At 35.8% G+C, this 14,612-nt stretch overlaps 1 protein-coding gene and 6 gene segments (V, D, J or C); all 7 read right to left on the reverse strand.

The window, feature by feature from the left end:
- The window catches only part of ighd (immunoglobulin heavy constant delta), a 94,175-nt gene extending 92,543 nt beyond the window's left edge, over positions 1-1,632 (reverse strand). Inside the window, exons 1-2 of the mRNA XM_055035266.1 lie at positions 1,593-1,632; positions 1,208-1,514 (exon numbers count right to left, since the gene is read on the reverse strand). Coding sequence (XP_054891241.1) covers positions 1,208-1,514; positions 1,593-1,632 — 347 coding nt within the window. The remainder of the gene's footprint in view (positions 1-1,207; positions 1,515-1,592) is intronic.
- A 663-nt stretch (positions 1,633-2,295) lies between these two features.
- LOC129363274 (Ig heavy chain V region XIG14-like) lies at positions 2,296-2,732 on the reverse strand. The segment is given in 2 exon segments: positions 2,296-2,617; positions 2,687-2,732. Coding segments are annotated over 2 exon segments (339 nt in total).
- A 3,281-nt stretch (positions 2,733-6,013) lies between these two features.
- LOC129363266 (Ig heavy chain V region XIG14-like) lies at positions 6,014-6,468 on the reverse strand. The segment is given in 2 exon segments: positions 6,014-6,321; positions 6,409-6,468. Coding segments are annotated over 2 exon segments (351 nt in total).
- Positions 6,469-8,070: 1,602 nt separating this feature from the next.
- Positions 8,071-8,568, reverse strand: LOC129363466 (Ig heavy chain V region 5A-like). The segment is given in 2 exon segments: positions 8,071-8,441; positions 8,526-8,568. Coding segments are annotated over 2 exon segments (414 nt in total).
- Positions 8,569-9,082: 514 nt separating this feature from the next.
- Positions 9,083-9,522, reverse strand: LOC129363467 (Ig heavy chain V region MC101-like). The segment is given in 2 exon segments: positions 9,083-9,390; positions 9,474-9,522. Coding segments are annotated over 2 exon segments (357 nt in total).
- A 680-nt stretch (positions 9,523-10,202) lies between these two features.
- On the reverse strand, positions 10,203-10,635 carry LOC129363273 (immunoglobulin heavy variable 3-74-like). The segment is given in 2 exon segments: positions 10,203-10,510; positions 10,596-10,635. Coding segments are annotated over 2 exon segments (348 nt in total).
- An 890-nt stretch (positions 10,636-11,525) lies between these two features.
- Positions 11,526-11,976, reverse strand: LOC129363267 (immunoglobulin heavy variable 3-33-like). The segment is given in 2 exon segments: positions 11,526-11,833; positions 11,917-11,976. Coding segments are annotated over 2 exon segments (348 nt in total).
- Between the last annotated feature and the right edge of the window lie 2,636 nt (positions 11,977-14,612).

The following is a 14,612-nucleotide window of genomic DNA, read 5'->3' on the forward strand; positions in this document are numbered from 1 at the left end:
ATGAATTAAACTCTAATTAATGTGTATTTGAAAACTATCAGTCCTTTTATCAAAATGGCAACACTGAGTTCTTACCTCATATTACAAAGGCAAAAATGTAGTAATCTATCTTTATTTATAGTCATCATTATGAATTATAGACAGGTTTTTGCACTGAGGTTTTTGTATTGGTGTGTATCTCTGTGGCCCCATAGTTCACTGTGAGAAACTCTGAAACAAAAACTCACAGCAGCAGAAGCAGACGGAAGGAGGAAACTGAAAGACAAGAGACAGTTACTACAGTTGTGGTTTTTAGGAAAATGTTCACACATATTTAAGCTCCAAAGCCTGGTAGGAATAAAACGGTTTCTTCAAACGTACTGATTTAGGGAAAAAAGTTTAAGGGGCATAAATTATTTTTAATTTTCTTTCATTTTTTTATACTTGTACAAAGCAAACATTTTTGTTCTATAGTTTGCCTTATCAGTGTCGATCAATGTAAGGCTAAATTCAAAATAACTCTGTATCACTAAAGTTTTTAAATAAACATGCCTTTAAAATAGCTACACCAAGAGTATATAAAAGATAGATTTAAAGCATTTGATTTTTTTTCCTCCTGAAATGTATATGTTTTATATTCACATGTTTAGTTAATTTCTTGAACCAACAGGTTGAACCTCATTTGTGCAACATGTTGAACCACATGGCTCAGTGGTAGAGCAGACTCAGCATGATTGAGTTTTGACCTTGGGTCTTTTACTGCATGTTTTCCCCTTCATAGTGTGACCCTACTTCATGTCCAGATATGAATGAATAAATATTAAGGGTTTCTTGTCACCAATGACAATAAACCCTTTAAAAAAAGCAGAAAATGTAGTCCTCAAAATGTTCATCTGCAGATATGTTTTTGTTGATTTTAAGCCTGCACAGGTATGGATCCTCTCCAGGCCTCTTCCTGTAGTCATACTACATCCATGATTATTTATTGAACACACAACCCTTAGGTTTGAGTGTATGCAAGGAATGTGTTTGTTTCTTCTGTATGTATCTGTTTCATTCTGTGGAAACCATGTGATTTGTCCAGGGTTCAATCATTGATCCATGAACCCGTGAAAATAAATTGCTGGCAAATAATTTATGGTCTGGTGGTCCCTCGTCTGGAGGTTTACAGTATTTCAAGCGTTCAGATACTGAATGAGTTTTTGTACAGGCCTGTTTATGTTTTGTATCACTGTGGAGTCTCGCACAGTAATACACAGCAGTGTCTTCAGGCTGCAAATTCTGTCCTTTCAGAGTCACTGTGTTACTGGAGGATTCTGTGGAAATGCTAAACTTGTTTCTGAGAGAATCTTTGTAATCTGTTGAAGATCCTTTTGCATCTCCAATCCATTCCAGTCCTTTCCCTGCAGACTGTCTGATCCAAGCTGTCCAGTAGCTGGTAACAGAATAAGAGACCTGACAGCTGATGGTCAGAGGTTGACCCGGCTGCACAGTCACAGAGACTGGCTGTGTCAGCTGCTCACACTTCACTTCTGCTAAAAGAAGAAAAAAGAGGAAATCTTGTTTTTTTAGACTTATGGTTGACAGAAATCTCAAAGATTGAAGAAACTCACCTGCAGCTGCTAGGAACAAGAACAGAGCAGCACGAAACATGTTGACTGATTTAACAAACATCCTCTAAACTCAACTCTGAACTGTGGCCTTTTTATAGGAGGTTGAAGGGAGGGCAGGTTTGCATGTATAGTATTCACTCCCTATGACAATCTAGATGATGACACACATACACATTTGTTATCTTTTGAAGTTCTTTATTGTTGACTAAAAATGTTATCAAAAATTATCAGAACTTCAGTGAGTGAGAGGTAAATAAGGTTTTCTACATGCACATTTCTTAGCCTTAATTTGCCAAATTTTATGAAACAAAAACTTCTGACATCACAAACTAACCATGAAGAATAACCCTTCTCTCCATATTGCAAATATTTAATATTAATTTGTTAAATGAACCTTTAAAATCTGACATTTTCTGCATAAGTACTAAAAATTGGTTGCAAAAAGAGCTGCTATATTTTCTCAGCTTGAACATTTGTCCACAATTCCAAAATCTATGCTTGTTTGAGAGTCAAATCTGAACAAAGACACTATTCTTCATTGCATGACAAAACTGTTTGATTTCCTATATTTTTAATTAGTCATAAAATAGAAACATAGAGATAGAGATGCATTTTTTTTTATTAAAGTCTTTTTAATTACAGTATTTTTTCCTGAACATCAGAAGTTTCAGCTTTCTGATGCAGCTGTTCAGTCACAGTGATGTTTTTGTTGAGGTCTGCTGCTGATCTGTGTCACTGTGGATCTCTGGCACAATAATACACAGCAGAGTCCTCCGGCTGCATATTTTCTCCATTCAGAGTCACTATGTCATTTGACTCATCTAGATTGATGCTGAACTTGCTGGTTAATGAATCTTTAATAGTTGTGTCACGACTAATCCACTCCAGTCCTTTTCCTTCAGGCTGTCTGATCCAAGCTGTGAAATATGTGCTAACAGAATAAGAGACCTGACAGCTGATGGTCAGAGGTTGACCCGGCTGCACAGTCACAGAGGCTGGCTGTCTCAGAGTCTCAGACCAAACACCTGGGAAAACAAAAATTTTTGAGATTCAAACCAGGATCTGGTGATTCTCACAAATCTAGAAATTCTTACCTGATCCAGCTGCTAACAGCAGCAGCATCAGCGTGACAGAGAACATGGTTGGTGCATCTGAAACACTGAAATCTGATCCCCTTTTACAGCTGAACTCTTTACATCTACATGACAAGTGAAACCACAAAATTTGCATAGAGTGCCTACAGAGAAATAATTTGTATTTATTTTGATTTAAAACAATTTTGGTAAATAAGAAAGAGAAATATGAAACATATTTTTACGTTTAAAGGTGCAAATATCTAATATGAATCAACTTTAAATTTATAATTATAATAACTTTGTTAGTCATTTTATAAATACTGTATTACTTTTAGAATGTTTCTTTTTTATGCTGTTTTGTCCTGCAGAATTAAAGGAAACAACATAAAACCTCAGCATTTCAATTTATTAATACAGTTTTCTGTAATCGTTATTTTTTAAAGGCAATATAAAAACAATGAGTCAGGGTCAGTTTAAATGTGACACATTAGCTGCTGATCTAGAACATAATACAAGTGGGATTTTTTTATATTGTTTAAACTTCAACAAATTTTCACATATGCATGTCCATGTTGTTCTGTGCTTTTTTTATTCACCACAGTTTTGCCCTCTCCAATACTTTGATCTCTGATCATAAATTGACTTTAAAAAAATCTAGTCATAAATGATGATGTACACAGTAAAACTGACAAAAACAAGAAATTATGCTGCATCTTTGCATTAATAAACATCAAATTTGCAGCAAGTATTTTCACATTTTTTGTCCTTTTCTATCTCAACTCTTGTCTTCCCATTTATAGTGGAAACAATTATATGAGGAAAGGTGAGGAAAAAATGTTTATAGATTACAGCTTTGAGATAGGGGTCACTAGTGCATTAGGGTGGCAGAGAACATGGTCGGTGCAATGAATGAGTGAAATGTAGAAAATGAAAAGGTCATAAAACTGTTAGGATCTGAACTGTTCGATAAGAAAGACCAGACACTTCATGGAAGAATCATATTGCTCTAGGACTTTTTGTACAGCTGCTCCACTGTCTTCTGTCACTGTGCTCTTCGGGCACAGAAGTAAACAGCAGTGTCATCTGCAGTGAGACTGGTGATCTGCAGGAACTGAGTGCTGCTGGAAACATCCTGAGTGAAGCTGAAACGGCTCTGAAAGGAGCTGGCATAGGTAGGAACAACTGTCTCTGTGTTTATCCACCCAATCCATTCTAAACCTTTCCCAGGTTTCTGTCTTATCCAGTTCATGCTATACTGTGTCATTGTGTAACCAGATGTGACACATGAAATCTTCACAGTGTCTCCTGGTCTTTTCACCTCAGAGGATTGAGGCTGCTCCAATTTGATCTCACTCCAAACAGCTGTAGGAATCAAAAACATTACTTTTGCACCCTATTTAACAACTATCACTTTTTTTTATTGAAACATGAAAGCTTACCTTGAATGGTAAAAACAAAAACTAAGCTCCATGAAATTAACATGTCTTTGGTAAAAATGTGAATTTTCCAAGTTATATTTGTAAAGTGGTCTGAGTGTTTCTCCCTCAGATAAATGCTGGTTATTGATAGGGTGCTTGGTGTATTTATAAAGCAGAAACAGTTTGCATTGACGTCCCCCTACAGGTTTAAGTGAGGAACATCTGAAAAACATAACACCAAAATTCAAATTCATAGCATGTTGTGCCAACCTATGGGGAGTGTGAAGTTTTTGTGAATACATTAACAGTTTGGTTTACAACAGTGTCATAAGAAAACACAACTAATTATGCTCCCTGTATTATAGCAGAAGTACTTTAATGGTGTAGGTTCTTGATATTGCTCTTCGTTCTTCCATTATAATCTAGCTGCTGAAACTCTGTGTTATATATTTTTATTTCAAAGTTTTGCCTATGTATTTCTACAAAACTCCCTAATGTTTTGAAATCAAAGACTTATATTTGAAATTTACTTTGACAAATACGGTTCTATGATCTATTCCTTAAAGATGAAATATTCATGGTGGCCTGTGATAGTCTAGTGGGATTTCCCTGGGACCCGTTCACTCAATCAGTACCATAAAGAGGCAATGGCTAATCATAACATTCCTAGATTTCAGATTTTTTATTTTTATTTTTGTTCTTTCTTTCTTTCTTTCTTTGTTTTGCAGTAGTAAAAAGGTAGGAGTCATCTGCATGTAATTTTCTCTCGCTTGTCATTGAACTTTTATCTAGATTGGTGTCACTGTCGTTCTAACAGGGCTCCCTCTGCTGGATAAATTGTAATTGCAAGAATCCAGGCCCTGATAGGTTTTTGTACAGCTATGTTGCTTTCTTTTATAACTGTGGGTCTCTGGCACAGTAATACACAGCAGAGTCTCCAGGCTGCATATTCTGTCCATTCAGCGTCACAGTGTTACTGGAAGTATCTAAGGCAATACTGAACTTGTTTTCCAGTGAATTTTTGTAGTATGAATCTCCTGTATATTTGCTCCCAATCCATTCCAGTCCTTTCCCTGCAGGCTGTCTGATCCAAGCTGTGTAGTAGCTGCTAACTGAATAAGAGACCTGACAGCTGACGGTCAGAGTCTGACCTGGCTGCACAGTCAAAGAGGCTGGTTGTGTCAGCTGTTCACATTTCACACCTGTTAATGATAACATAAAATTAAATAAACTGTGATTTCAATCAATTTAATATTAATTAAACCGATTGAGTGTGGTGTAATTACAATGTGAGTCTCTCAATAAAACTTACGTGATCCAGCACACAGCACAAGAAGTAAAGCTAAAGAGAACATGTTGGTATAAAAAATGAAATGAATGAAATGAAATCCAATAAAATCTTCTGTCTTCTGTGACAGGATGAGAGGAAGTACTTAAACTAGAACGTTGAATTTGCATAATGACAGGTTAACCAATCACAAATGACTCTTGCAATACTTCATAATGTTGCTGATCTACTTGATTTGATGTTTTGAACAGGATGCAGCTCTATGAGTGATGCTGTTTTGTGTTTAGTTGTGGAGATTTTAGTTGGAATTTCACAAGCAAAGAGTGAGTGTTCCCATAAACTGGACTATTACAAATCATACAAATCAATTCAATACAAGAGTTTTTCTGCTGAGCTGCTATTTCACAGGTTTTGAAACAGTAAATCTAAAACAACAGTAGTTTATATAGTGTACTGAGAATTTTATGATGGATTGGAAAACAAAATAAAACAAGTAAAATTAAAGCATTTAGATAATAATTATCAAGGACTGTGACAAAAAATTTGCAGTGGAGTCATTAGTGGTTCTACGGTGCCTCCCCTGGTAGTTATGTGTTCAGGTCCTGAGAGGTTTTTGTAAAGCACACCTGCTTATTTGTGTCACTGTGGGTCTCTGGCACAGTAATACACAGCAGAGTCTTCAGGCTGCATATTCTGTCCATTCAGAGTCGCTGTTTTAATGGAATCTTGTACTGTAATACTAAACTTGCTCTTTAAAGAATCTTTGCGAGCTCCTGTGCATCCAGAGCACATATAACCAATCCACTCCAGTCCTTTTCCTGCAGGCTGTCTGATCCAGTGTGTCTGATAGCTGCTTAGAGAATAAGAGACCTGACAGCTGATGGTCAGAGGTTGACCTGGCTGCAGAGTCACTGATTCTGGTTGTGTCAGCTGTTCACACCTCACATCTGTAGATGACAACATAAAACTAATCAAAGTACAACACTAGTAATAATACAGCATCAGCATAATGTGAGTATTTCTGAGAGACTCACAGGATCCAGCAGCCAGCAGCAGCAGCAGAGCTACAGAGAACATGTTGGTGCTGAAGATGATCCAATGAGAACTTCTCTGTGACTGACAAGATGAGAACATGTCATTTAAAGGATCCCATTTAATTTGCCTAATGTCCAACCAGCCAATCATCTAGTCCTATTAAATGCTAGCAGCACAGCAGGAAACTAGCAGGTTTTTTCTACCAGAAAACCCCTTAGATCATTTTTCTGAATGGGTGTATAAAAACGACTTGTTTTGGTTGTTATATTTATAACCATGAGGTGTTTTTCTCATTTTTCTCCTTTTTTTGCAATATTCCTGTCTTTCTCCTGTTCCTCCTTTCACAACCGAAGACAGTAGGAGTAACTTATTAATTTATCATAAATGATAAATTTATGATAAAGAAATTTGTCATTTATAATAAATAATGTTGAATGATAGAACAACCAGTCACAATTTGATTTTAAAATATTTTACTCTCATTATCAAAACATTTTATTTAATTCATTGTTGAATTAAATAAAATGTTTTATTCAACAATGGGGAATGTGTACTGTCCCACCAGCCAAAATATAATTTATCAAAACAAGTTGTAAGAAAACTGATAAAAATCTTCTATATAGAAAGAAAGGTTTATCATGAATTCAGCCTCAAATTAAATGTAATGTGTCAATTACACATCTGATCCATGACTGAAGTTTATAATAAAACATTCTGTTGAACCAGCTGTTGATAAAGCCAAAAATTGTACAAAGTTTTTGCACAGCCTCTCTGCTCATTAATCACTGTGTTTCTTGCACAGTAATACGCAGCAGTGTTCTCTGGTTCTATAGTACACACAAGCTGGCGATTTCTATATGACCTTAGAAAATGTCGGCACAAGAGTTGCCTCCAAAATCCCCGAGTGTTTCTTTTTTCTGCTCGTTCCAGTGTGTGTGATCGTTGCTCACAGCCATTGCATACCTGAGACATGACGGTCAGAACCTGAACTCTGCTCACACTTCACCCCTGTTGATGACATCACATCAGTTCAACATGTAATATCAATGACAGTGTAATGTAACCATAATATGATTGTTAAATGAAACTCACAGCAATCTGCATCAGAGCTACAGATATGTATAAAAATATGTATGAAAGATAATCTGATGAAAGTGTAATTGACAGATCAAGTCCTTAATTTGTAATGTAGAATTTAAAAAAATGGCAGCACAAACAGTCACAATTTGCTTTACTGTCATTATCAAAACATTACCTTCCTGAAATAATGGCCAAGCCATTCATTGCCAAAAGTGATTTTATTTTTGGTCTAAATCAACTTTTGGCGAAAAAAAAATTGGTGCTTTTTTGTTTTTTGTGTTTTTTTGCTTTGGTTTTTGCTTTAACTGTTTCAATATTTAGGAAAATCAAACCACAAAACCAGCTATTGTTTATACAGTGCCCGCAGTTTTTTATGATGAAATTAAGAAATGAATAAAATAAAAAAATATATATTATTTATTTATTTAATGATAATTTACCTTTTTTTTTTCAACAGCATTTTGGCCTCTAAAATTATTTAGAGAAAAGTAGAATTTTAAGTTTTCCAACTGGAATAAGACCTTTGTCAAATAATCTTTCTCTGAGTCATTAGTGTTGCTGCAGATCCTCTCCTGCTCGTTTTATGACGTGTGTGCAGGCTGAGGGATTTTTGTACAGCTCTGCAGCTTGTCCGTCTCACTGCGGGTGTATGGTTTCTGTCTGGCACAGTAATACACAGCAGAGTCTTCAGGCTGCATATTCTGTCCATTCAGAGTCACTGTTTTGCTGGACGCTTGTACTGCAATACTGAACTTGCTCTTTAAAGAATCTTTACGAGCTCCTGTGCATCCAGAGCACATATAACCAATCCACTCCAGTCCTTTTCCTGCAGGCTGTCTGATCCAGTGTGTCCAGGTGCTCACATCATAAGAGACCTGACAGCTGATGGTGAGAGGTTGACCTGGCTGCAGAGTCACAGACGATGGCTGAGTCAGCTGTTCACATTTCACCCCTGTTAATTAGAAAGTTTAATACATGAAAGAGTATCATTAATAATAGTGTAAAGAGATGATGGTACCGTCCTGGTGAGACTCACAGGATTCAGCAGCCAGCAGCACCAGCAGAGCAACAAAGAACATGTTGGTGTTGAACTTGAATCAATGAAAATAGCTGTTGCTTTGTGACTGATAGAATGACACTGACTATTTATAACACCATGACTCATTTGAAAAATGACAGACCATCCAATCACAAACAGGTCTAGAGCAATATATCGCTTGGCAGGCTGAATGTTTGTTTATGTTAAACAGGGTGTGGTTATTCAAGGTAACAGAGAAGGTTGATGCACCTGTCATATTCCTTGAGATTTTAAGGAAGAAATAACTTCTTTAATTAAAATTTATATGATGAGATTTATTGTCTCCATATTCTTATATTTCAGACATTGTTATCCTCTCTATAATTGGGAAATTAATTTTTAAAAAAGTTATTAAACTTTGCATAAATATAAACCCAATATACATCCTCTGTTTCACATATGCAGACAGAAATCTGGAAAAAACAGGAAATCATCAAAAACCACATTTTTTGCTGATGACACCCATGTCTTTTTCTCTGTGAAGAGTTTTTGTACAGCCTCTCTGCTCACATTAATCACAGTGTGTTCTTTGCACAGTAATACACAGCAGATTCTTCTGGTTTCATGGTAGACAGACTCAGATACACAATGTTTTTACTGGTGTCTCTGGTGATTTCTATACGTCCTTGGACATTGCTGGCATAGTTGTTACTTCCACCACCCCAAATAACACCCATCCATTCAAGTGCTTTTCCTGCTGGTTGTCGGATCCAGTGTGTGCCGTAGCTGGTGACAGAATAAGAGACCTGACAGCTGATGCTCAGAGTCTGACCTGGCTGCACAGTCAAAGAGGCTGGTTGTGTCAGCTGTTCACAATTCACACCTGTTGATGACAACATAAATTAATTAAAGTGTACAATCAATATGTGCATGTCAGCATACTGTTAGTGTCTCTGAGAGACTCACAGGATCCAGCAGCCAGCAGCAGCAGCAGCAGCACAGATATAGAGAACATGTTGGTGTTGAAGATGATCCAGTCAGAGCTTCTCTGTGACTGACTGTTTAAAAATCAAGATGTGTAATTTGCCTAATGACCTATCAGCCAATCATGAATGATTATCTTACGCCTAACATCACAGCAGGAAGTGTTTTTTCAAGCAGGATGTAGATTGAGATTATTTCTACATTCATAAAACTAACCTATTTTTGACTTTATAATATTGCTATATTTTCCTCCATTCCTCCTTACACTTTATGATAAAGACAATAAATGTTCCATAACACATAATAGAAATATTTTTCATGAACTAAATATACTCGTATAAACTAATGTTAGAATGCTGTGACTTGTTGTTTCAGAAAATGATGTTTATGACCATGATATTAATCAAGAAGAAAGATGAGGCAACCTTTTTGCAACCTCTTACAGTCAATGTTGTGTTTTTAAGCACAACATTGCTCTGTTATATAGACATGTTTAATTTGTAATGAAATTTTATAAATGTTAGTTACAATCTTTTATTAAAATTTTAATTGATTTAATCTGAATAAAGACGTATTTGTTGTGTATTTAAGACATTTGGTTGAAATAATCATGACACTCAATGGCCTAAGAGCGCCTCCTGTGGGTGATATGTAAGCAACATGTGTTCAGGCTCAAAGGATTTTTTTGTACAGCTGTGCTGAACGTTTCCATCACTGTGACTGTCTCGCACAGTAATAAACAGCAGCATCTTCAGGCTGCATATTCTGTCCATTCAGAGTCACTGTGTTACTGGAGGAGTGTGCAGAAAGGCTGAATTTGTTCCTGAGAGAATCTTTGTAGCTTGATGTTAATCCATCAGCTGCTCTTCCAATCCACTCCAGTCCTTTTCCTGCAGGCTGTCTGATCCAGTGGGTCCAGTAGCTTCTAACAGAATAAGAGACCTGACAGCTGATGCTGAGGGTCTGACCGGGCTGCAGAGTCACAGAAGCCGGCTGTGTCAGCTGTTCACACTCCACTCCTGATAAGAACATGTGTTGTCAGAAATTATGAATAAATGTTAAAGATAATAAATTACTGACTGAAATAAATTGGAAGAAATTCACCTGCAGCTGCAAGGAGCAGGAAAAGAGCAGCACAAAACATGTTGACTGGTGGCACAGACATTTTATGAAATCAACTCCACACTGTGGCATTTATATAGGAAATAGGAGGAGACCGAGTGGCATGTGATCATATAATATGACAGTTTCGGTTTAGCAGCTCTGTTCTTCTCACATTTGTTTTCTTCAGATGTTGTTAATATTTTCTTTATGTGTATTTGTATACAATGCACTTAAATATTTAGATTGTATAATATGTAAGGTTTTAATATGACCTATTTTTAGTTTAAAAATCTATTGTGCTTACATTATGAGTAGCATAAAGCTGAAACCAAGCTATCATTTGCAGTTATATTCAGTGAGTTATAACGTACTTCCCAACGAGTCTCATATGTCAGATTAAAAGCACCTTTTAAAAATATCAACCTCTAAAAAGGCATTAAACATGCTTTTCATGATTACAACATATTTGTTTTTAATTTGTTTTTCATTTTAAGTGTCATGTTTTTAACTTGGTGATGAAGTTACTGAAACAAATTGACTTTTCAGTAATGTTCTAATTTATTGATTAAGTATGTACAATAACATCAGTAATTTAGTGCCTTTAGTACGCTGCTATAAGAATCAAAGGAACAATGCTAAGGTTTTGAAAATGAATTGAGAAGAAGAATAAAAGCATTTTCCTATTAAAATAACCAGTGTCACAAATTTAGGAGCATTTTAATTCTTTCTATTCAGTTTCATATCTGATAACAATTGAAGATGTGAAATATGGACTGTTTATGCAGAACTTCCTGCTGATGAAGCTAAAAACAGAAAATCTCAAACCAAAACAACATCAATAGTTTTAACACAATGCTTAGTATTTGTATCCAGACTTATGTCACTTCTGTTCAGTGATGAGTTTTTGTACAGGCTCTCTGCTCATATTAATCACTGTGTGACTCTAGCACAGTAATACACAGCAGATTCTTCTGGCTTCATGGCAGACAGTCGCAAATACACAATGTTTTTACTGGTGTCTCTGGTGATTTCTATACGTCCTTGGAGATTGCTAGCATAATAATTGTTTCCATTATACCAAATAGCACCCATCCATTCAGGTCCTTTTCCTGCTGGTTGTCGGATCCAGCCTGTGCCTTGGCTGGTGACAGAATAAGAGACCTGACAGCTGATGCTCAGAGTCTGGCCTGGCTGCACAGTCAAAGAGGCTGGTTGTGTCAGCTGTTCACACTTCACACCTGTTAATGACAACATAAATTAATTAAAGTGCATCACCAATATGTGTGTCTCAGCATAATGTGAGTGTCTCAGGAAGACTCACAGGATGCAGCAGCCAGCAGCAACAGAAATACAGAGAACATGTTGGTGTTGATGAAAGTGATCCAATGAAAGCTTCTGTTCCTCTGACTGACAGCACTGACTTTTTATAGCAGTTTTACTTTGCATGATGACCGACTACCCAATCAGCTTTAAGAGAAAGGGAAGAATTATCTCAGCTACACTGCCTGCAAACTATACAAATGAATCTATTTTTTCAACTTGTTGTTGCTAATTAAAATTTTCTAGAACATTAAAATTTGATTTATTGTTCAAATCCCAATGGAATCCTCTATCATATCAATTTTTCAGTGGTAGTATCTTCACTGTGATGTTTGACTGCAAACAGATCTTAAAGAAAAAAAAATCATGTATATAAGATAAGGGTTGAAAGATGCCCTGGCATTTGTCATTCAACAGGTATTAAAAAAACAATATTTTTTAAATAAAAAAAATATAATTTGAAAGATAAATAAAACTGCTTTTCAATGTGTAATGAGAAATGCAACACAATATGTCATTTGACGATAATGAGTTGTTTAATAATACATTTATTACAATATCTAAACATCATTTTTCCTTTGTAATTGTGTGGTGATGAGTTGTATTTTCACACAGACATTCTGGAAAAATACAAACCAATAAGAAATTTAAATATGTCTGGATCAAATGCCGTTCCATTAAACCAATAATCCTCAAATCCAGGCCTTGAAGGACGATGCACTGCAGCTTTTAAATGTGTCTCTGTTTCAACACACCTGATTCAAATAATGGAATCATTTGCAGGACTGTATTCAACTTGACTACACTGACGAGGTAATTCAGTCATTTAATCCAGGAGAATTGGAACAAGGACACATCTGAAAGTTGCAGGACACTGGCTATAAAAGCTTGAATCTTAGGACTCCTACCCTGCTCTGATGCTTGATTATTAGTATGTGGTTTAATGCCCAATACACCATATGTTTGTGCAATGATTAGTGCAAATATATCTTTGATTAAAAAAAAAAGAAAAGAAAATAAACTCAACTTTTCTGAGTTTTCTAAGGCCATCAGTGGCCTAAAGCGCTTCCTCTGTTTTAGAATTGATAACATGTATGTTTTGTATATCTCTGCTGTTTGTGCCAGTATGTGACAAATGACAGTGACAGGCCAAAGTCATCACAACCGGTTGAAAAACACAAAAAAATAGGATGAAGTAGTAAGATATGTGAAGCCCTTTTCACAATAATAGAGTGGAGAGATGTTACTCATGACGTTGCTCTACCATTTCATACTTACGGTACATAAAATATGAATAACATACTGAACAAAATTACAACATACATACAACATACAACACAGAAAAAAGTTAGACTAAACAAATCCTAGGAGGAAATTTAAGTCCTAAATATTTATTTTATTATTGTTTTCAAGTGTTATTCTGTAGTATACTGAAAACATTTGGATATTTGTTAAAACCCATACAATGAAAGGCGTTTACATTTTATTTGTTTTGAAATAAGTGGTCTAACAGCGCCTCATCTGGTTGATGGGAAACTATCATGGTGTTTTTGTACAGCTCTCCAGATGGTCTGTGTCACTGTGTCAATGTCTCTCTTGCACAGTAATACACAGCAGTATCTCCAGGTTGCACATTTTGTCCTTTCAGAGTCACTGTGTTACTAGAGGAATCTGTAGAAATGCTACATTTATTTCTGAGGGAATCTTTGTAGAATGTTGAAGATCCTTTGGCTTCTCCAATCCACTCCAGCTCTTTTCCTGCAGGCTGTCTAATCCAGTGGGTCCAGTAGACAGTAACAGAATAAGAGACCTGACAGCTGATGGTCAGAGTCTGACCTGGCTGCAGAGTCATAGAAGCTGGCTGTGTCAGCTGGTCACACTTCACACCTGGTTAAAAAAAATGTAAATCAGAAATTATAATAAATGTAATTAAAAAAAAATCAATTTCTCTTCAAAGTACATCTTAAAAACTCACCTGAAGTTATTAGGAGGATGACCAGAGTAGCACAAATCATGTTGGCAGATGAAACAGACATCCTGTTAACTCTCTGCTGCAGCATTTTATAGCAGGTTTAGGCAAAATGAGGGTCTTGAGTGGAAATGTGGGGGGAGGAGTTAAACGCTGAAAAAAATCTATGCATCAGGAATAACAAATGTCTGCATTTTGCTAGAATTAATCATATATATGACTGATGGGAGGTGCTCAGGGTTTTGATAAGCTAACATTAAATGCAGTATGTTATAATATAATCTGCTGAAATATATATATTTTATTATTTTAAGCTGATTACTACATCGACTGGAATCTGACATACAGGATTTCAGTTTTTTTTTTAAATATGATTACAAGTTTTATTAATATAAACCTGCAGTTTGCAGGTTTTATGATCTTAGTATTTTCTTTTTCTGCAATAAAAACATTTGTAAGCAAATATAATTTTGTATCACGATTCAATTTTAATATGACTATGAACTCAATATGTGAGAAGCCAAGAGACTCATGATCCATCCCCAGTCCATCACAAGTCAACACATGGAGTAACCACTTATGTACACAATCATAACTAACGACAATTTAATTGTTTCAATTAGGCGACAACTTTGTAGGAAAACAAATTTTCTTACTAAGCTACAAAAATCAAAAATACGATGCGAAGACAATGAAAATGCATTGAGAAAAAGAAAAAGAACATTCTT

This window comes from Poeciliopsis prolifica, unplaced genomic scaffold (genome assembly GCF_027474105.1).
Source record: "Poeciliopsis prolifica strain line A6 unplaced genomic scaffold, Auburn_PproV2 SCAFFOLD010, whole genome shotgun sequence".
Classification (NCBI taxonomy): domain Eukaryota; kingdom Metazoa; phylum Chordata; class Actinopteri; order Cyprinodontiformes; family Poeciliidae; genus Poeciliopsis; species Poeciliopsis prolifica.